Here is a 20,867-nt window from a genome sequence, read left to right as displayed (position 1 = left end):
AGAAGTCAAACTGGACCGGAAATGTTAACTCTGTTTCTCGCTCGCCATAGATGCTGTCAGCCCTGCTGAGTTTCTCCAGCGACTCGTTCAAGAAGACACAATATCGACTTTACTGAACGAGCACAAACATCGACAATAAATTTCTAAAGTTTATCAAAGAAATGAGTTTGTATTGAAATTTAGGTCTTCAATTTGAAACATTGACTCTATAATCCTCTCGGGATTTGTGGGAGTGGAACGTCTCCTCGTCTGAGCAGATGCGGCAGAGACGGAGGAATTGGGAGAACAAGATGGAGTCCTTGCAGGATACGGGGTGGGAGGAGGTGTAGTCCTGGTAGTTATGGGAGTCTGTGGGTTTGTAGTAAATGTCAGTTTGGAGGTGGCAAGGGAGAGGTCAAGGAAGGAGAGGGGGGGTGCCCGAGATGGACCAAGTGAATTGGAGGGGTGGGATAGAAGTTGTGGGTGGAGTCGATGAACTGTTTCAGTCCATCCTGGGGCCCTTCTGGGTATCCATGGCCTCACTCCCTGGATCTGAAAAAATGGGAGGATTTGTAGGAAACGTTGCTGAGGGTACAGAGTAATTCAGCGAGGCGAAGGGGATTTTAGGTGGTGGGGGATTGGAGAAGAAGCAAGTGAGGGCTTGCAGGCTGTCCTTGTGGGGAATGGATATGTATAAGGACCGCATGTCCATAGTCAAGATGAAGAGCTGGAAAGGGAGGGGGGGGGTGGGGGGTGGGGAATGGATGTTTCTGACAAGGTGGAGGGTGTTGTTGGTGTCCTGGATGTAGGTTGGAAGTGCCTGGACCAAGGGGAAGAGAATAGAGCCAAGGGTAGGAAGAGGTGAGTTCGGTGGGGCAGGAGTGTGTGGAGATGATGGGTCAGCCGGGCGAGTTGGGCCTGTGGATCTTGGGGAGCAGGGAGACCCGGGCAGTGTGGGGCTGGGGGCTCTGAGGTTGGAGGCGGTGGAAGGGAGATCACCAGAGGCGATGAGGGCACGGCCCAGTGTGGCCTGGTGGACCATTGGTGGGGTCCTGGTCAAGAGGGAGGGAGGACTTGATGTCAGAGTGCTGGTGTTCAGCCTCCACCAGATCGATTGGATTCCAGCGTCTGCCCGGTTTTATTTTGTCTCCAGCCAGCGGCGTGGAGGTGCGGGTAGTTGGATTGGGAGCTTTGGCACCCTGTGCAAATGCAGCGTGAGAGTGTCGGTGACAGACTGGGATATCCAGGTGGAGAAAACGGATTTCCCCCTCGATCTGGAGAGGGGAGGGAGTGACCCTGAAGAAGAGATTGAAAGCTTCATGTTGATTGAAATCTTTAGGGGGATGGGGGGGGGGGGGGGGATGAAACTGCAACCACGTGCGGCAGAAGGGGGTGTGGGCTGGGGAACGGCAGCATCCGTTCAGACTCTCTGATAAAACCGATGTGTCAGAGAAACAACTTCCACTTCGGGACAGACTTCGCCGTGGGTTTGCATCCGGCGGGAGGAAGTGTCCGAGGGGGTGGGGGGCGAGAAAGGCAGCAAGAGGATGAGCATCGCAGGAAAATGACTTTCCGAAGGGTGAAAAGGTTGAGCCGTAAGGGGGATTATGACAGCGCCGAGTGCACCGGGGCGGAAGGCGATATTTCCAAAAGCGGAGCTGAAGCTTGCAAGACCTCCGAGCTGTACAAGACCCTCGCTTACTGCGGGGGCACGTTACCTCGCAACCACAAGCAGGTGAGTCAACAAACATTGTTTTGTGTTTATTTCAAAAATATACTTTCTTCATCAAATGATTTGCTGGTCTGCACATTCGGTCATGCCATAAACCTTTGCACACACAGAGATCAGAATTTATCATTGCATTTCTCAATCAGATGCCCATAATATTTAGCCGAGGCATCAGCAGAGCCCACACGACTGCATGGGCTTTCCCCCTGTTCTTCCAAAACATGGTTTTGTCGGAACATTTGTCCCAAGACAAACAAAGGGGTCTTGTTGTCTTTGAACAGCAACTCAGGCTTTCAGATTTCGGTCCCCACCTTTGCAATGTCCCACTTCTGGATAAAAGTGAAGCCTTTTGTGGAGTGCTGTTGCTGGGTGTGTGTGTGTGTGTGGGGGGGGGGGGGGGGGGGGGTTCTTTCTCATGGGGAGAGGATTCCTGTATTAGTAGCACCCTCATCCTGGTCCCCTCAATCTCTTCCAATGCAAATTTCGACAAAAAATTTCCGTTTCGTGCAAAGGGCGACCACATTGCACGGAGGAAAAGTCGTTGCTTTGAAAGCTGATGCTGTCCTCCCTTATGCCGCCAACACGAATTGCCCGACGGGTTTGATCTCGTTATTAATAACAGATTTTCTTTTAATTCGATCCTTTGAGCGGGTTCGGGGGAGTGATTCGTCGGGCAATATTCATCACGACGTCTGGTTAAGCGTATTCCGCGGTCTGATAGTCCTGGTGGATGGTCATCATTGGGTTAAGAAAGTTCGACGCCGACGAAGGTGCTACATAAATGCATACTGTTGCTGTTATGAATCCCTCTGGTTATCACAAACCTGGGAAGGGAGAGAGGGGACAGACCATAACCGGAGTGAGAGTAAAGTTCAGGGAGGGCTGTGTGTGTGTGTGTTTGAGGGTCAGGTGGCCGATTCATGGCTGTATCCTGGGCTTGTGATAACAGAGGGATTTATGACAGCATGACCTGCATTGATTTAGCCCCTTCAATGGAGCCAAACGGTCCGTGGTAAAAACAAAGACTGCAGATGCTGGAAACCAGAGTCTAGATGGCCGTTTGTGTCAAGTGTGCTGGTGATACCAGAGGGGTTTACAACAACAACAATGTGCGTTTACATTGCACCCTCAACCTCGTCAATCATCCCAGGGTGCTTCACAAGAGAACGTCTTCAGAGAAAATCCAACACATACAGAGCCCTTGAATGGTTTGGTTAAATTCTGGTTGACCTTTTTTTCACCAAGCTCCAAGTGCTTGTCTTTTTAACTGGAGAATAAGTTCCCCTCCAAGCCCCTCACCATCCTGACTTGGAAATATATCGCCGTTCCTTTACTGTCGCTGGGTCAAAATCCTGGAATTCCCTCCCTCAGGATATTGTGGGTCAACCCACAGCACATGGACTGTAGTGGTTCAAGATGGCAGCTCACCCCCACCTTCTCAAAGGGGCAACTAGGGATGGGGCAATAAATGTTGCCCAGATCAGAGTAGTGCTGGAAAAGCACAGCAGGTCAGGCAGCATCCGAGGAGCAGGAAAATCGACATCGATTTTCCTGCTCCTCGGATGCTGCCTGACCTGCTGTGCTTTTCCAGCACCACTTTAATCTCCATCATCTGCAGTCCTCACTTTTGCCTAATGAATGTTGTCCAGCCAGCAATGGCCAAGTCTCGTGAATGAATACAGACAAGAGCAGAGGCCAACACTGAAGAGAAGGTCTGTACCCAATCTCAGTGGGCCACGTTCGGGCCAAAGCTGCAGATGGGGTTGACATAGGTAGAGAGTAATAGATTGTCCGGGAGTCAGTCACAAAGTGGGAGCATTAGACCTCGCCCTATCATTTGCTTTCACCAACTTGGGCTGTTGCTGAAATTGAAGCAGAAGTTGCTGGAGAAACTCAGCAGGTCTGTGGAGAGAGGAACAGAATTCACGTTTCAAGCCTGGTGTGACTCAAGAACAGTTATGTCAGACTCGAAAGGTTCACTCTGTGTTTCCTTTTTCCCCAGATGCTGGTGAGTTTCTCCAGTGAGTTCTCTATCCGTTTCAGATTTCCAGCATCCAAGTGACCTTGCATGTGTCCATGCTGTCGGTGTCAAGGTGCCACGGTTGGGGAGAATTGTGTGGAACGGACTCCTGGTCTCTGAATTCCACCTTGGCTTGTTTAAGGAGGAAATTGCCCGAATATGTGTTGAGTAGTGGTTTGAGAGTTAACAACTCGATCTCATCTGTTTGCTTTTCATGGCAGGAACTGTAAGCCCAGCATCATATAATCAGGAAGCAATTCTTCAAACAAAGGGGATTGAAACAGGGAGCTCTCTTTCCCATTCCACCACACACCCAAACAAAAAAGTTGTTTACGTTGAGGTGGGGTGCAATTGAAAGTTTCAAAACTGACCAATTTGTTTCGGAGGCGGGGAGGTTTTGTGTTCTTCCATGGGGTGTGGGTGTCAACCATGAGGACAGTATTCACCGCCCATCCCTAATTAACCCTTGAACCCAATCAGCTCTTTCAGAGGGTGGTTAAGAGTCAGTCACATTTGCTATGAGTCTGGAGTTACATGTAAACCAGACCAGTAAAGGATGACAGATTTCCTTCCCTGAAGGAGAATAAACAGAGTACAACAGGATCTGGACCAGGTGGGCCGAGAAGTGGCAGATGGAGTTGAATTCAGATAAATGTGAGGTGCTGCATTTTGGGAAAGCAAATCTTAGCAGGACTTATACACTTAATGGTAAGGTCGAAGGGAGTGTTGCTGAACAAAGAGACCTTGGAGTGCAGGTTCATAGCTCCTTGAAAGTAGAGTCGCAGGTAGATAGGACAGTGAAGAAGTCATTTGGTATGCTTTCCTTTATTGGTCAGAGTATTGAGTATAAGAATTGGGAGGTCATGTTGTGGTTGTACAGGACATTGGTTAGGTCACTGTTGGAATATTGCGTGCAATTCTGGTCTCACTGCTATAGGCAGGACGTTGTGAAACTTGAAAGGGTTCAGAAAAGATTTACAAGGATGTTGCCAGAGATGGAGGGTTTGAGTTACAGGGAGAGGCTGAACAGGCTGGGGCTGTTTTCCCTGGAGCGTCGGAGGCTGAGGGGTGACCTTATAGAGGTTTATAAAATCATGAGGGTGGGGTAAATAGACAAGGTCTTTTCCCTGGGGTGGGGGAGTCCAGAACGAGAGGGCATAGGTTTAGGGTGAGAGGGGAACGATATAAAAGGGACCTAAGGGACAATTTTTTCATGCAGAGGGTGGTACGCGTATGGAATAAGCTGCCAGAGGAAGTGGTGGAGGCTGGTACAATTTAAGAGGCATTTGGATGGGTATATGAACAGGGAGGGTTTGGAGGGATATGGGCTAAGTGCTGGCAGGTGGGACTAGATTGGGTTGGGATATCTGGTCGGCATGGACGGGTTGGACCGAAGGGTCTGTTTCCTTGCTCTCCAGCCCTGACTCGAGTGAACTGGATGGACTTTTCTGACAATTGATGGTGGTTTCACAATAGATTTATTCATTCGAATACCAATTCCACCAGCTGCCGTGGTGGAATTTGAACCCATGCCCTCCACATTTGCCTGTCCGTCTGGGTGATATTACCAGCTGGCGACCCGTGTGATGGTCTGGGGAACAACGTCGAGTCATTGCAGTTAAACTGCAGATTGACCGTCATCTAATTGAATGGCAGAACAGGCTGAATGGCTTCCTCCTTGTTGCTGTCGGCAGGGTTGGCCTTCCAGTGTTTTGAGAGCAGCACTACCAACTGGCCGAATGTGACACGCCATCTTCCATGCCCCCCCACCCCCGTCCTTTCTCTTGGCTTGATGGCTGATCCTGTTAAGAGGGCTCCATTTCATTCAACCAGTCAGGTGATTGCTCAACTTTGCCGAATCATACGTGAAAACCATTCAATTAGATTGTAGCTTATCCGAACGTCTTGCTGGCCTTACCGAACAGAACTCCAAGACAGTATGCCCGAAACGTCGATGCTCCTGCTCCTTGGATGCTGCCTGACCTGCTGCGCTTCTCCAGCAACACATTTTTTTCAGCAGTTACCTCAGTCCCTTTGCAAATAGCAATGGGTGACTGGGGCTGCTGCTCTCGAACAAAGGGAACTACAGTTGCATTCCCTTCTCCTGAGCTCTGACTGCAATCCAGAGCATTGAGAACACCCAGTTACCAACCTCTGAAGGGGGCTTTCCTCAGTGTATCATTAAAGTATCAGGAAATGGTGTCATGTAGCAAGAAGCCACTCGGCCCGTTGTTTGAAATGTCCAGCCAACCCCACTGCATTCCCCTTTCCCAGTCACTTGGTCGTGTGGAGGACTGCTCTAATCCTATTTTGATGCCACTGTTGAACCTGCTTCCATTGCCCTCTTGGGCATTGCATCTCAGATCGTGACCACTCCTTGCGTGATTAAAGTCATTAAAGAAAACACTCTGGTGTCTCACCTGAGTCAGACATAATTTGCAACATTGCCCGACCGCTAGCTCTCTCAACCTCTGCTGACTCCTGGCACTGGGAAGCAGTTACTTCTCACTCACTCGCTCCGAACCCCCTCACAGCTTTGAGCGGAACCTTCCCCCCCCCCTTGAAGAGGAACCTCCCCCAGTCTCTCTAGTCTCACCCATGAAAGTTCCTCGTCCCTGGAAATATTCACGTTAGTCTTCTCTGTACCCTCTCCCAGTTGGGTATAAGCTGCTGGTCATGGCGGTGGGAGCAGTTTCAGCGGAAGTTTTCGAAAGGGGCAAATATTCCAGGGTGATTGGACTAGCTGGTCGCCCTTTGAGACAGCAGGCACTGAACTGACGGGCTGAATGGGTCTCTGGTCCTCCTGAACCATCCCCCTGCTGGCTGTGGGAGGCTGTTGACACCGTATGATTGACATGTCACCTACGTGACACTCACGCCACCTCATTGTCTGCAGTTCCTTTGAGATGCTTTGACACGATAATCTAATATAAAGGCAAGCGTCCTCAATTAACCAGGCTGGCAGTGAAACCTGCCTGGGGTGTGCCTTTCTCGAGAATGAGCTGCACTGAGATCAAGAAAACATTGCGGCGCTTCACTGAGCAATGCAGAATTTTCAACAGGTCACGTTTCACAGTAACTGTTCAAATCCCTGCAAAACCGGATTGCAACCCTCTGTTTTCCTTCAATTCTGGCCTCTGGTGCAGCAAAATTTCCGTTGCTTAACCATTGACCAGCAAACCTCCACTTGCCAGGGCAAAATGTCCCAAACTCTCTCTCTCACTCTCTCTCTCTATCTCTCTCTCTCTCTCTCTCTCTCTCTCTCTCTCTCTCCCCTGGTGCCTCTCTCACATTTCCGTGTGGTTCGGTCGCCTATTTTAGTTGAGAATTCTTCCTCTGAAGCGCAGTGGAGTGGTTTACCACATTGAAGGTGCTACATCAATGAATATCCTTGTTGTCACACCGCTACCGGTTCAACTAGATCCAATCACTGTGTAGTGTCTCGTCTCTTTCGGCAGTGGGCAAGTGCCTGACCTTCACTGAGCAATTAGCCAATGTGTTAAGGGTTTATTTTTTATCTGATCCAGCTCCCTCATAGCCAGCTCTCAGAGTGAACAGGATGTCTGACACTCCTGTTCTTTTCTTCCCCATTGTCTTTTTTGTTCCACACTGCCGCCTAACTGCGGTTGTGCTTATATTGTCCCCCAGCACCCATGTTGTGTGTGTGCGGGTGTGAGACACAGTGAAAGACACCAGGTGTACGAATCTTTATTCAATTTCCACCACCAGGAAGATAGGAAACCCCCAGGTGACCAGTGATAAGCAGTGCCCTTCACGTCAAAGTGTAACACTGTGTGATCAAACAGTGAAGGGGAGGGCAGGGATTAAATTAAAATAGAGTTGGAGGGGGAAATAATACACTCCACTCCCTGCGGCGCCCACCTCTCCCTGAACGACTCCAGGATGTTGGTGGACACCGCGTGCTCCTTCTCCAAGGACACCCGGGCTCTAACGTAACCCCGGAAGAGGGGCAGGCAGTCGGCCCTAACGACCCCCTCCACGGCCCGCTGCCTGGACCTGTTGATGGCCAGTTTGGCCAGGCCCAGGAGCAGACCCACGAGGAGGTCTTCGGACCTGCCCTCCCTCCTCCGTACCGGGTGCCCAAAGATCAGGAGCGTGGGACTGAAGTGTAACCAAAAACAGAGAAGAAGATATTTTAAGAAAATCAAAAAGGGGGTGTAAGTGCCCACACCCAATATATACATGGTCCACGGACTCCACCGCACCACAGAACAAGCAGTTGGGCTGGGAGTCCGTGAACCACCGCAATCTGCGGAACCGTTGCATGTAGCACCCTCCACCCCAGATCCCCGAGAGAAAGGGGCAGGACCCCTGCATAGAGAAACCCAGGGGTTTACTGTGTGGGGAATCGCAGACGCAGATTTATGACCCATCAACCATGACATGATACACTGAAACATTTTGTGAAAGTAGCTTTCGATCCTGACACCACCTAAGAGATAACAAAATGTTCGTGAATAAGTTAACGCGAGTGCATTCTGTTAAAGGGTCAGGGTCTTAAAGAGCTTTTAGCCGGCATTTTAAAAAAATCATTCATTCACAAGCTGTGGGCATTGCTGGCTTAGGCCAGCATTTATTGCCCATTCCTAATTACCCAGAGGGCAGTTCAGAGTCAACCCCATTGGCTGTGGGTCTGGAGTCACATGTAGGCCCAGACCAGGTAAGGAGGGCAGATTTCCTTCCCTAAAGGGCATTCGTGAATGGGTTCCCACCCCCCCCCGACAATCCATTCCTGGTCATCATTAGAGTCTTAATTCCAGATCTCAAAAAAAATACATAATTTGAATTCCACCATCTGCCATGGTAGGATTTGAACCTGGGTCCCCAGGTGAATAATCTGGCAATAATACCACTTGGCTGTCACCTGACCTCTAGACAGACCTTCCAGTGAGTGTTAACAAAGAACATTACAGCACAGGAACAGGCCCTTTTGCCCTCTAAGCCTGTGCCAATCCATATCCTCCAACTAAATCTGTTTGAAATGATTCGTTTATCGCTGTTCTTAAATTATTGTGGCCAAAAGACTCTCAGCAACGTTGTAATTCTTAAAAAGAAAGTTTCTCAGGATGTGGGGTGCCGCTGGCTGGGCCCAGCATTTATTACCCCGTCCCTAGTTAGCCCCTTGAGAAGGTGGGGGGGGGAGCTGCCATCTTGAACCACTGCAGTCCGTGTGCTGTGGGTTGACCCACAATGCCCTGAGGGAGGGAATTCCAGGATTTTTACCCAGCGATATATTTCCAAGTCAGGATGGTGAGGGGCTTGGAGGGGAACTTGCAGGGGGTGGGGTTCCCATGTATTTGCTGCCCTTGTCCTTCTCGATGGAAGTGGTCGTGGGTTTGGAAGGTGCTGCCTGAGGATCTTTGGTGAGTTTGTGCAGTGCATCTTGTAGATGGTACACACTGCTGTTACTGAGCGTCGGTGGGGGAGGGCGTAGATGTTGATTTTAGATGGTCATTCACATTGGGCACAGCAAGCTTTGTTCCAGTAAAGTCTGAAAGCTGCAGTGTCTATCTGCCATCTTATCTTTGGAGCAGGCCCTTTCAACAGCTGAGATCTCTGGTTGGCAAGACTTCCTCTTTAAGTTTCAATGTGGGCCTGTGGGCCATGTCAACCTGAATTTTGATGGAAGAACTGGAATTGACTTCTCCCTGTGATCAATGATGAGGAGCGAAATGTTGAAGGGGTTCAACTGTTGATGAGGGTACCAGAGGCCTCTGCTAATGAGCCATAGACAAGAGTTCAAATCCCACCAAGGCATCAATGGGATCTAAATTCAATTAATTAAATAGATCTATGATTTTTAAAAAATAGCATTAGTGTTGGAGACCGTACAACTAACATGAAGCTGGGAGGGACATCTTCAGAGAAGGAAATCTGCAGCCTTTGCCTGGTCTGGCCTCCATGTGACTCCAGACCCCACGGCCAATGGAGCTGACTCTGAATTGGCCACAGGATTGCCTCAGGGGTAGCTTGGGTGATCAATGCTGGCCTGAGTAAAATCAGAACTAAGAAAACGTCAGCCAAGCAGGTCATGTTCTTGCTTCATAATCGGGCAATTTCAATTCCTCATTTAAGATCTAACCTGGGGACTTGTGGGCTCAGAAAATGAGAAATGCCTGTGTTGTCAGTTTAGCCACTGAGTTCAGGCAGCTTCCTTATCAACAGGGGGATTAACATTTTCCATTGCCAAGTAAGTGAGGGGTGACAGTTGGGAGGATAAAGTAACGTTACAATTGAACAGCAACTCCAAACATGCAAGGCAGCATGGAAAATATAATGTCTTAAACACTGAGTGATGTGCACGATTTGGTTCAATGTTTCAAATTTAATGGAGCTGATTTTCTGAAAACACCAAGACTTATGGACGAGATATGGGATGTACATGCTGGGTACACATGAATATCTATTGTTTGGAATGGTAAATTAAATCACACAAGCACACAGTACCATGGGCCATCTTCCCATTCATTCCCGAGTGATACCATCTTCCCATTCATTCCCGAGTGATACCATCTTCCCATTCATTCCTGAGTGATACCACCTTCACCCTTTTGGATCCCATGAAAGCAAGTGCAGTGAGCTGGCGCACGCACAGTCCCTGGCATCTGGGTGAGGAGTCAGCTCCTCTTGATGGGCATGAAAGCCAACCTGAAGCAAATCTGGGCAGTCAGTCTCAAAGACAGGCATAACTTCCCTTCCCCCGACAAAGCTTTGGGCAAAGATGCCAAGGAGGTTGGGTGGAAATGGCAAACACTGCACTGGCAGCGGCCTTTGGGGTTTGGGCTCAGACTTGTTTTTGGAGCAAAGTAGAGGGTGTGGGGGGGGTTTGCTTTGCCTCGGATTTTGCAGCTTCATGTTGGGAGTGCACTGATTTCTTGAACTGAGGAGGGCTCTATGTTGGTAAATGCATAGAAGAATTGAAATGGCCTCTGCATCTCTATATGTTGTAAAATAGAAGCAACATTCAGTTGAAAACCAAGTGCTCAAGGTTCTGAATGGTGACCGGACCATATATCATGTTCGACAGTTTGTGACACACAGCTGACTCAGAGTTGCTGTCAGTTTTGCAAAGAACATGATTTTAAAAAAAATTTCTCTTTTTGTTGCCATCTTGAATTTGGTTTGAGTTCTCTAACTAACCCACACTGCTCTGCCGAGACCAGGGGCTGGGTTTGGGCCTGTCGCAGAGGCAGGCTGGCCTGTGAATTCCTACCTGTTTTCCAGATCCATCTTGCCCCTGAGCCATTTACCTGGAGGTGGGCGGGCTAGTTGACGTGAGTTAAAGGTCAGTTGGTCTTTGGGAACCTCCAAGCTTTGAGGCTGTCCATTGACCCTTTTGTTTGAGCCCATGTGCCAACCTTAATTGACCAGCTCAGTGCCAACCGATAGAAGCTCCCTACTAATCTCCCCCCCCCCCCCCCGGTCTATTCAATGCTGATGTCAAAGAATCTAAAGTGTAGGAGCAGACCATTTGATCCGACCCATACCCACCGTCCCTGACCTTATCTGGGCAATTTAGCATGACCATCTAACCTGCATATCTTTGGACTGTGGGAAGAAACCGGACCACTTGGAGAAAACCCACACAGACAGTCGCCCAGGGCAGGAATCGAACCCAGGTCCCTAGTGCTGTGAGGCAACAGTGCTAACCACTGAGCCACCGTGTTGCCTAGTCCAAAAGGCACACTCCTGACCCAGCCATCTACCCACAGAGCTGGGATTCAGCTCAGTGGCATATTATACCATTGGAGGGCACTGCCCTAGCGAGACCATTAAAACCCTGCTCCCATACAGCCACTCCCATGCTGCAATAGAATCAGCTACAACATGCACACTTGTGAAAGGCTACATATTTACACTGGGTGATTAATTCTTTTCCCCTCTTTTGCTTTCATGTGATATGAATCAAGGTTTTCTTGTTTGCTACAAAGTGGAACTTAAAAAGCCAAAACTGCTCCCTAATGACTTCAGCAATCAACTAGACCGGCTGGAAGCGTGCAAGACATGGAAAGTCACCCTGCAATGGTTAGCAGCGTTTGGGGAGTAAGGGTATGCAGACAGACCTAACCGTGATAGAGATCAGAGAGGAAATGCATTCGGTCAAGCTAACCAGAAGGGTGTGGGTGGGATGACATAGCTGGGGGAGGTGCGTGGGTTGAGAGGGGGGGGGGGGGGCGCAGTTTTGTCTGGATAACAAGGCATGAGGAAATTGCATTGACTCTCAGTTGGTTTTTCAAGAGGGGAAAGTGCTTTCATGTGCCGATTTCCAACTGGTGCCAGCGAAAACAAAACTTAATGGAAACCAGAAACGACAACTTGTAAGATATTATAAATCTTCCCCTCGCTCCCACCCAATCAGCAATGACATTCAGCAGGGCAACGGCACTGCCGAGTGTGTCAGCAATCTCAAAGAAAACTTAAAGACCCTTCTCATCCCATGAAGGCTGGGGCCACTAGCTCACACTGAGCTATGAGGTTTTAATTTCATGACCTTCCCCAGTATGGGGATCCCGTTGCTTTATTCCAACCGTTCACAAGGAAAAGGAGCCTCTTGTGTCTCTCAAGTGATTGCTGTCTAGAAGAGCAAGTTCAGAGTTCCCTCTTGTTGTCAAGTACCAGTGACATTAGCTTGTGCTGTGGTGTCCACTCTAGTTATAGACCCTTCGGCCCATCTTGTCCATTTTCCCCCAAGTCTCCCAAACTAAATTGGTTCCACTTGCCTGTGTTTGGCCCATATCCCTCTAAATCTTTCCTATCCACGCACCTACCCAAGTGACTTTTAAATGTTGTGACTGTATCCACATCTACCACTTCCTCTTGACAGTTCATTCCACACACGCATCACTCTTGCGTGAAAAAGATCCCCCTCAAGTTCCTTTTAAATCTTTCCCCTCTCACCTTAAACCTATACCCTCTAGTTTTGAACTCCCCCAACCCAGGAAAAAGAGCTTGGCTATTTACCCAATCTATACCCCTCTTGATTTTATAAATCTCTGTAAGGTCACCCCTCGACCTCCTACGCTCCAGGGAAACAAGTCCCCTGCCTCACCAGCCTCTCCTTATAACTCAGGCCCTCCTATCTCGGTAACATCCTGGTTAGTCTTTGCTGCACTCTCTCCAATTTAATGATATAACAGTCCCTCTCATAACAGGGCAACCGAATTGCAGACAGTACTCCAGAAGGGGCCTCACTAATGTCCTGTACTACCTTGACATGATGTCCCAATTCCTGTAGTCAGTGGTCTGAGCAATGAAGGCAAGCGTGCTAAATGTCTTCTGTATCACCCTGTCTACATGTGATGCCACTTTCAAGGAGCTATGTACCTGAACCCCCGAGGACTCTCTGTTTGACAATGCAGCTAAATGTGAGGTGATGCACTTTGGGAAGAATAACAGGAAGGCAGAGTACTGGGTCAATGGGAAGATTCTTGGTAGTGTGGATGTGCAGAGGGATCTTGGAGTCCATGTACATAGATCCCTGAAAGTTGCCACCCAGGTGGATAGTGCTGTTAAGAAGGCATACGGTGTGTTAGGTTTCATTGGTAGAGGGATTGAGTTCCGGAACCGCAATATCATGCTGCAACTATACAAAACGCTAGTGCGGCCACACTTGGAATATTGTGTACAGTTCTGGTGCCCATATTTTGGGAAGGATGTGGAAGCATTGGAAAAGGTGTGGAGGAGATTTACCAGGATGTTGCCTGGTCTGGAGGGAAGGTCTTATGAGGAAAGGCTGAGAGACTTGGGTCTGTTCTCATTGGAAAGAAGAAGGCTAAGAGGGGATTTGATAGAGACATACAAGATGATTAGAGGATTAGATAGGGTAGACAGTGAAAGACTTTTTCCGAGGATGATGACGTCAGCTTGTACGAGGGGGCATAACTACAAATTGAGGGGTGATAGATTTAAGGCAGATGTCAGAGGCAGGTTCTTTACACAGAGAGTGGTAAGGGCATGGAATGTCCTACCTGCTAATGTAGTCAACTCAGCCACATTAGGGAGATTTAAACAATCCTTGGATAAGCACATGGATGATGATGGGATAGTGTAGGGGGATGAGCTGAGAATAGTTCACAGGTCAGCGCAACATCGAGGGCCGAAGGGCCTGTTCTGCGCTGGATTGTTCTATGTTCTATCCAGTGCCCTATCACTAACTGTTTAAGTTCTGCCCTTGTTCACTTCACTAAAATGCAATACCTCAGTCTGCCTACATGGCACTCTGAGTCTGTATTTACTTTAAGTTCTTTTCGCTCTGTGCTCTCTGATCTACATTGGCAACATCTCCATTTTCAAATTCTCATCTTCCCTCTGTTCAGACCCCTCCATGGCTACACCCTTCCTTAACTCCCAAACCTCCTCCAGCCTCTCAACACTCTGCCAATCTCCTCTAATTCCAGTCTCTCTTCGTCCCTTGTTTTGATCGCTCTGCCATTGGTAGCCATGCCTTTAGCTGCCTAGGCCATCCCTAGGGCATCCGCTCCCTAAGCCTCTCTTGCCCCCCTCCTCTTAGGATGTTCCCCTACCTGCTTGACCCGTTATTTGGTCATTTTTTCCACTATCCTCAGTTTCTGCCTGCCAAGCCCGTCAGAATGTTTTACAACAAGGAGGTGCCATAGAAATTCTCATGGGCACAATTGGCATTGAGCATTTTTGTGGGTCGTGCCTTTGGGGGTGGGGTGAGGGGGGTGCAGTGTTTATGCCGTAGAATGGTACTGGCAGAGGGATTTGGAATTAGCCTTCGTGTTGGCTACTCTCCTATAATATCTGAGCAAAAGTGACCATGCCAACTTTGAGGGGCTTGATTGGGGCACGAATGCTTTATCTTCAGAAAGGCTTGCAGTAGAGGTCTCTGATCTCTGGGGGATGGAATTGGATCATTTCCATTGTCTTATCCACATGCCAAGCCAAGGAAGAGCCCTCTGTTTATAAGTAAATTGCTACCTGCTTATATTGAGAACCAGAGAGTTAACCTTCCATCGTTTAGAACACAAGGATAACTCCGGAATGGGTGGTACCTTTTAATCCCAATATACTCAATCACTGTTTGTGACTGAATCTATTTTAATTACACATTTTAAGGCATTTGTTCATTTCAGTTGACATGCAGAATGCAGTCAGTTTCAGAATGCTTTTGGCATGGGGTGGGAGTTATAGAATCCCTACAGAGTGGAAGCAGGCCATTCGGCCCATTGAGTAAACACTGGCCTTCTCGCCCCCCCCGCCCAAGAGCCATCCCATCCTCATATCCCTGTATTTCCCATGGCTAATCTATCTCACCTGCACATCCCTGGACACTTTGGGGCAATTTAGCATGGCCAATCCACCCTAACCTTCACATCTTTGGACTGTGGGAGGAAACTGGAGCACCCAGAGGAAACCCACGCAGACACAGGGAGAATGTGCACGCTCCATGTTGGTTCACTTCAGTTGGCTGGATGGCTAGTTTGCACTGCAGAATGGTGCCAGCAATGATGGGTTCAATTCTTGCACCTGACTGAGGTTATCATGAAAGACTCCCCCTCTCAAACTCCTCTCCTTGTCTGAGGTGTGGTGACCCTTGGGTTAAATCCCCACCAGTTATCTCTCTCAAGAGGGAGTATGCTGACTTTGCTGTTTGGCACAGCACTGGCTATAGGCTGTTTACAGGGTAAGTGGGCTGTTGTTTTCCCTTCAGCCAGCTTTGCAGTGGGTGAGTGGGGATGACTGTAGGGCATTGACTCACAGCTGTGATTATCTAATGTGGGGTGTACCTGCAGTTTTTTGGTTGGTCAAGGTCATTAGCTGGTGACCATGCCACCCTTAGGGGCACTGGGGCACATTGTACCACCCCTGGCTGCAACTACATCTCACTCAGTGTGGTGTCCTGCCAAAGCTCTCAGCTTCCTGGTGTGTAGCTTGGCAATGCAGAGAGGGGGTATCACCATTGGATTTCATGCCATTTGAGAGATACAGGCACTCTCATTGACCTTTCCATTTTGGCAGGACAGACTCAATGGGCCGAAGGGCCTTTTCTGTCCTGTATGATCCTCTGAGTCTGAAGACTCTGGTTGCTGTGAGCCGTGTGCACCAAGCTCTGCCTGTTCCTGGACAGCCCAACAAACTCTCACTATGGACTCGCCCCATTTTCATTGACCTGAGTGGCAATTCACCAGATGTACAACAGCTTTTGTATGACCAATCGAGAAGGTAGCTATGTTCGCAATGCTGCAAGCCATGTCACTACAGAGCAGTGCCAATATCAGAGTCCAACTACAGTGAAAGGTAGAAACTAGACTCACACACATACCTCTGGGCCGTTGTAAGATGCTGTCAGTATTATTGTAGTGCAAAGACTGTGGCATTGAAACCACTCAGTGCCATATCTGCACAGATACCCAACACCTTCTGACGTTCCTTACATCAGGCAGAGCTCTTAAAAATAGTGAAAAGAATGATTTCATACAAGTACATTAGACAAATGTCCTCAACTTTGTTTTCAAAGCCCTCATACAGGCTCTGTAATCTGCTCCATCCCACAACCCTCTGAGATTTCAGGTTTCCTCAAAGTTCAGCCCTGATTTTAATCAGTCCGTGGGCTGTTGGGCTGTACCTTCAGCCTGATGAAGGGCTTTTGCCCGAATCGTCAATTTCGCTGCTCCTTGGATGCTGCCTGAACTGCTGTGCTCTTCCAGCACCACTAATCCAGAATCTGGTTTCCAGCATCTGCAGTCATTGTTTTTACCTGTACCCTCAGCCACCTAGGCCCCAGGCTCTGGAATTGCTTCCCTTAACCTTTCTGCCTCACCTTTCCTTGGTTAAGGTACTCCTTAAAAGCATAGGTCCCTGGTCCTTGCGTCGACGTGAGCATTTTGGTGTCACTTTTTCTTTTCGTTTTGTTTCCACACCCGTGGGACACCTTGGAACATGTGACGATGTCGTAGAAATGCAATATGGCATCAAGACAAGATTTGGGATGTCGGCTTTCAGACCTCTGGTGTCCTTTTTGAAAATGTCAGGGTGGGGCTCCCTGTGAATTAGCCCAGTGCAGAGGTGGTTAAACTCAAGAAAATAGGAACAAAGTAGGACTGTTACAGGACAGTGGGCTCAAAGCTCCGGTCAAAGGATCCAAATCAGCATGTTGGAGCAACAGGCCAAACATCAACAATTCCCTCAGCCTCGGGCCTGAGGCCTGACTCAAGACTGAGGGAGTTGATCAGATGCCTTGGCCATGTTGACGGACCTGTTGCTTGTTTTTCTTCCTCACGCTAAGCTCTTAGCCATCTCGTTGGGATGCTGTGACTGGAATAAACAGCATATGGGGTTGCGTGGATAGCTGAAAGATCTGTGCTGAATTAAAGCAACCATTTCCTTTCCCTCTTTAGGAACTCTGTGCTGCTGGGTACAATCATGTGGCAGCCAGGCCTGTCTGCACAGAGTTAACAATTCTCAACGGGGACTGCATTAGGGAGCACTGCAATCAGTCACACCAGCTAGGGACAAAGCAGCAAGTTAAGAAGAGGTGATGGCCTCGTGGTATTATTACTCAGCTATTAGATTAGATTCCTACAGTGTGGAAACAAGCCCTTCAGCTCAACTAGTCCATACCCACCCTCCCAAGTGTAACCCACCCAGACCCGTTTCCCTTTGACCTAACACTACGGGCAATTTAGCGTGGCCAATTCACCTGCCCTGCACATCTTTGGACTGTGGGAGGGAATCACAGACACGAGGAGAATGTGCAAACTCCACACAGACAGTCACCCGAGGCTGGAATCGAACCCAGGTCCCTGGCGCTGTGAGGCAGCAGTGCTAACCACTGAGCTACCGTGCCACGCAAAAAAGAATCCAGAAACCCAGCTAATGTTCTGGGGAACGTGGGTTCAAATCTCATCACAGCAGAATCCAATAAGAAATCTGGAATTGAGTCTGATTACCACTGTCGGAAAATCCCATCACTAATGTCCCTCAGAGAAGGAGGTCTGGCCTACACGTGACTCCAGACCCACAGCAATGTGGTTAGACTTTTAACTGCCCTCTGGGCAATAAATGCAGGCCTAGCCAGGAATGCTGTCATCCTGGGAAGAAAATATCTCAGTGAGGATTAACTCTGGTCTTCTGGTGTAGGGATAGTCTGGTGCCTTAGACAACAGAGTGGCCTCTGCCAGTTTGAGTGATGAATGGGCCCCCATACACATTGTACTGGGTGGGGGAGGGGGTTGGCTTTTCGGTGTTCTCCATCTTTGAATAATCCTCTTCTCCTTGTTGTCTACTTTAGTGAAGCCTCCATTGGGGGAAGGTTGTTAAACTGGCTTGACGTGTTTGTACAGGTGTCACATTCATGTTTGCCCAGCTGTTGGTACCCACCCACGGTCCCAGCTATATAAACAACACTCTGCTAATCCCTCACTGACACAGCAACAAACCCACACTGCTGTTCTAGATGTCAAACATCGATGGTTTGCAGTGTCCTGGCTCACTGAGACAGGGAACTTTGATCTGAAATACCCTCACACCGGGCACCGACTGAGTGACTGTGCCCTCTGCACTCAAAGCATGCCAACTTGGGGAAAGATACCGACACACTTTCTGGGGCACAAACAATGTTGGCTCTGTGCCATGTTGTGTCAGCCAAGGCAAAAAACAGCATTGCCCAAAGTCTGTTGAGCAGACGGTCAAATAGACATTTGCGTTCAAGTCTTGAATTTTATTTTAGCTTGTTAAATGTTGGCTGCAGAAAAAAACATGCATGTTTGAAAGCAGCACTTGTCCAAGAGTTTTCCACTCTATCACTAAATTATCCCTGATTTATTTGATTCATTGGATTTAGATTCTTCAGTCGTCATGGTGGGATTTAAATCATGCTGTCATATCTTTTGTCCGGGCCTCCGGATTATTGGTCCAATAACATAATCACTATCATAAAAGCAAAATACTGTGGATGCTGGAGATCCAAGGCAAACACTGCAAAACTCAGTATCTGTGGAGACAGACAGAGTCAATGTTTCAAGTCTGAGATGACTCATCTGCAGAGTTTGGTGCCAGGCAACAGTTAGATGCCACAGGTGCCAGCTGCCCTCTCTTAGCTGACCAACCTCTAACGTAGAAACTCTGGATAATGATTGGCAGGTCAAGAGCTTTGAGTTCCTCGGAGTAACTATCACCAACGGCCTATCTTGGTCTTTCTACATTGACATGATGGTGAAGAAAGCTCACCAGCACCTCTACGTCTTCAGGAGGCGAAGGAAATTTGGCACGTCCACAATGACTCTGACCAATTTTTACAGATGCACTTGGTACGGCAACTGCTCTGCCCAAGACCGTAAGAAACTACAGAGAGTTGTGAACACAGTCCAATCCCTCACATGACCCAACCTTCCATCCATTGGCTCCATCTACACTACCTTGGGAAGACAGCCAACATCATCAAAGACCCCTCCCACCCTGGGTACACTCTCTTCCACCCTTTTCCATCAGGCAGAAGGTACCAAGGTTTGAAAACATGTACCAACAGATTCAAGAACAGCTTCTTCCCCGCTGTTATCAGACTTATGAATGGACCTCTCCTGTATTAGAGTTGATCTTTCTGTGCCCCTTCTCTGTAGCTGTAACACTGTAGTACGCATTCTGTTCTAGTACCCTGATGGACTGATGGAAGGACTGGTTAGTTTGGATAGCACACAAACCAATACTTAGTTAAAAATCACACAACACCAGGTTATAGTCCAACAGGTTTAATTGGAAGCACTAGCTTTCGGAGCGTTGCTCCTTCATCAGGTGATTGTCAGGTGATGAAGGAGCATCGCTCTGAAAGCTAGTGCTTCCAGTTAAACCTGTTGGACTATAACCTGGTGTTGTGTGATTTTTTAACTTTGTACACCCCAGTCCAACACCGGCATCTCCGAATCAAAACCAATACTTGTCACTGTATCTTGGCACCTGTGACAATAACGAATCAAATGAAATAGAAAAGGAGGATGTTTTGAATAGGGACTCCTCGACACCTACCTCGGCCTGACATTCTCCCGCCCAGCCCTTCAGCAGGAGGGAGATGCTCAAGACTGAGACCCAGGCTGGGCTAATTCCGAGCCCGGACACCATCCTGGGAGCAACCCGCTCACTCACTGCCTCAGTCAAGAGTCAGCCCAGGTCCTCGGTAGTTTTGGCAGGCCCGCCTTCCTTGGCAGTTTCAACAGGCCACAGGATACCCTCCAACCTGGTCTTCGTGAAATCAAGAGACTGTGAAATGAACAAAAGAAGGACATTTGTCTTTTTTTTTAATATGAAATTTATGTAATTAAACGGTGCTGTTTCGCGGCAATTTATACAGATTTTATTGTATCGTCACAAATTCAAGTAACAATAAATTTCCATCTATACGTTTCTGTCTAAGATGAACACTGCAATCCCATTCCTTAAAAACCGAGCTGACCTCCTGGTTTGACTGCATATTGTATCCCTTCAGTCAGAATTCAGTGCCAGAGCCAATACATGGCCAGGAAGCACGTTGAACTAACTAAGGAGCTAAAGAATTTCCTGTTCAAGAATAAGAGCCTTAGACTTTTGGCTTTGTCTTTGATGTATTAACCCCATGTAGGGTCACTGACCCCTCCCTCAAGAGGCTCCAGGAGTTGACAGTTCATCCCCTTGATTACTCAGTTGCTGAGAGTCAGTTGACTGGATTGTTGGTTTGCAATTCAGAGTGATGCCAACAGCGTGGGTTCAATTCCCACACGGGCTGAAGGACTCTCCCCTCACCTGAGGTGTGGGGACCCTCGGGTTGAACCACCATTCGTCGTCTCTCTAATGAGAGGGCAGGACGACAGTGATTTAACTTTGTGCTGATTCCATCTGGAGAAAAGATTAGATTCCCTACAGTGTGGAAACAGGCCCTTCGGCCCAACCAGTACACACTGACCTTCCGAAGAGTAGCCCACCCAGACCCATTTCCCTCTGACTAATGTACCTACCACTGTGGGCAATGTAGCATGACCAATTCACCTGGCCCACACATCTTTGGACTGTGGGAGGAAACCGGAGCAAACCCGCACAGACACGGGGAGAATGTGCAAACTCCACACAGACAGTCGCTCGAGGCTGGAATTGAACCCAGGTCTCTGGCGCTGTGAGGCAGCAGTGCTA

The 20,867-nt window shown here is 48.5% G+C and overlaps 1 protein-coding gene across 1 annotated transcript in view; it reads left to right on the top strand.

The window, feature by feature from the left end:
• The first annotated feature begins 1,440 nt into the window (after nucleotides 1-1,440).
• Nucleotides 1,441-20,867, top strand: part of tamalin (trafficking regulator and scaffold protein tamalin) — a 46,581-nt gene continuing 27,154 nt past the window's right edge. Inside the window, exon 1 of the mRNA XM_072567014.1 lies at nucleotides 1,441-1,714. Within this exon, the coding sequence (XP_072423115.1) occupies nucleotides 1,544-1,714 (171 nt within the window). The 5' untranslated portion in view covers nucleotides 1,441-1,543. The remainder of the gene's footprint in view (nucleotides 1,715-20,867) is intronic.

The sequence above is a fragment of the Chiloscyllium punctatum genome, chromosome X, assembly GCF_047496795.1.
Source record: "Chiloscyllium punctatum isolate Juve2018m chromosome X, sChiPun1.3, whole genome shotgun sequence".
In the NCBI taxonomy this organism is placed as follows: Eukaryota; Metazoa; Chordata; class Chondrichthyes; order Orectolobiformes; family Hemiscylliidae; genus Chiloscyllium; species Chiloscyllium punctatum.
The sequence above is the reverse complement of the archived record's forward strand: the minus strand, read 5'-3'. Positions and strand labels throughout refer to the sequence as shown.